The sequence below is a fragment of the Olea europaea genome, unplaced genomic scaffold (genome assembly GCF_002742605.1).
Source record: "Olea europaea var. sylvestris unplaced genomic scaffold, O_europaea_v1 scaffold15108, whole genome shotgun sequence".
Taxonomy (NCBI): domain Eukaryota; kingdom Viridiplantae; phylum Streptophyta; class Magnoliopsida; order Lamiales; family Oleaceae; genus Olea; species Olea europaea.
The window spans coordinates 1-826 of record NW_019232687.1 but is presented as its reverse complement, the minus strand read 5'-3'; the positions used below and the strand labels follow the sequence as shown (position 1 = coordinate 826).

At 37.4% G+C, this 826-nt stretch overlaps 1 protein-coding gene across 1 annotated transcript; it reads right to left on the bottom strand.

Moving 5' to 3' along the window:
- Positions 1-244: 244 nt before the first annotated feature.
- Positions 245-757, bottom strand: LOC111376486 (wall-associated receptor kinase 4-like). The gene has a single exon (XM_022999445.1). It carries the CDS (start codon positions 755-757, stop codon positions 245-247), a length of 513 nt encoding a protein of 170 aa, XP_022855213.1.
- Between the last annotated feature and the right edge of the window lie 69 nt (positions 758-826).

The window sequence follows — 826 nt, the reverse complement described above, 5'->3', positions numbered from 1 at the left end:
AGTTACTTACAATTATTGCCCTCTTTTGTTTTAGTTTCAAAATAAATGGAAATGAGTAATGGATAGTAGTTAGTGGTCCATTAGAATGTAGGGCGAGACCATCATAAATGACTTATAAATTTTGCCAATTGGCCAATGTTCTATACAGGAGCCAAAAAATTTCAAATTTCGACCACTTAAAATGACAAATTGGTAGAATGAGGAAGAAATTCTATTTAGGCACAAAGTATTATTTATCCTCAGATCATCTTCCACCGCCCACTGGTAGAATTATATCATTCCTCATGCTATCATACACAATACCTTTGCTATTGCCTTCAATACCGGAGAAGGTATTGAGCTCCATAGAAATAAGGGATTCCATCTCTTCTGTGTTGGATTCATTTTGTGCCCAAGAGTGTTTTGCTGATAGTCTCAGACCTTCAAGTTCCATAGCTATTTCCTTCATAAAAGGTCTATCCTGTCCTCTCACGTATAAACACCTTTTCGCAAGCATAGTAACTGCTACTAACTGCTTACTATTTCCTTCACTTGCGATATTATCATCAAGAATTTGGAATAAGTGGCCTTGCCGGAGTGTCGAAAGAAAATAACTAGCTAAATTTCTCTCCTCCTCCGGCCTGTCATAGCTCAATGCCTTTTTTCCTGTTAATAGCTCCACAAGGACTACTCCAAAGCTATATACATCACTTTTCTCATTCAATTGGTTCGTTTGCATGTATTCAGGGTCTAAATATCCAAATGTTCCTTGCACCATAGTAGATAATTGGGTTTGATCTAGCGGAACCAATCTTGATGCTCCAAAATCAGACACTTTTGCTGTGAA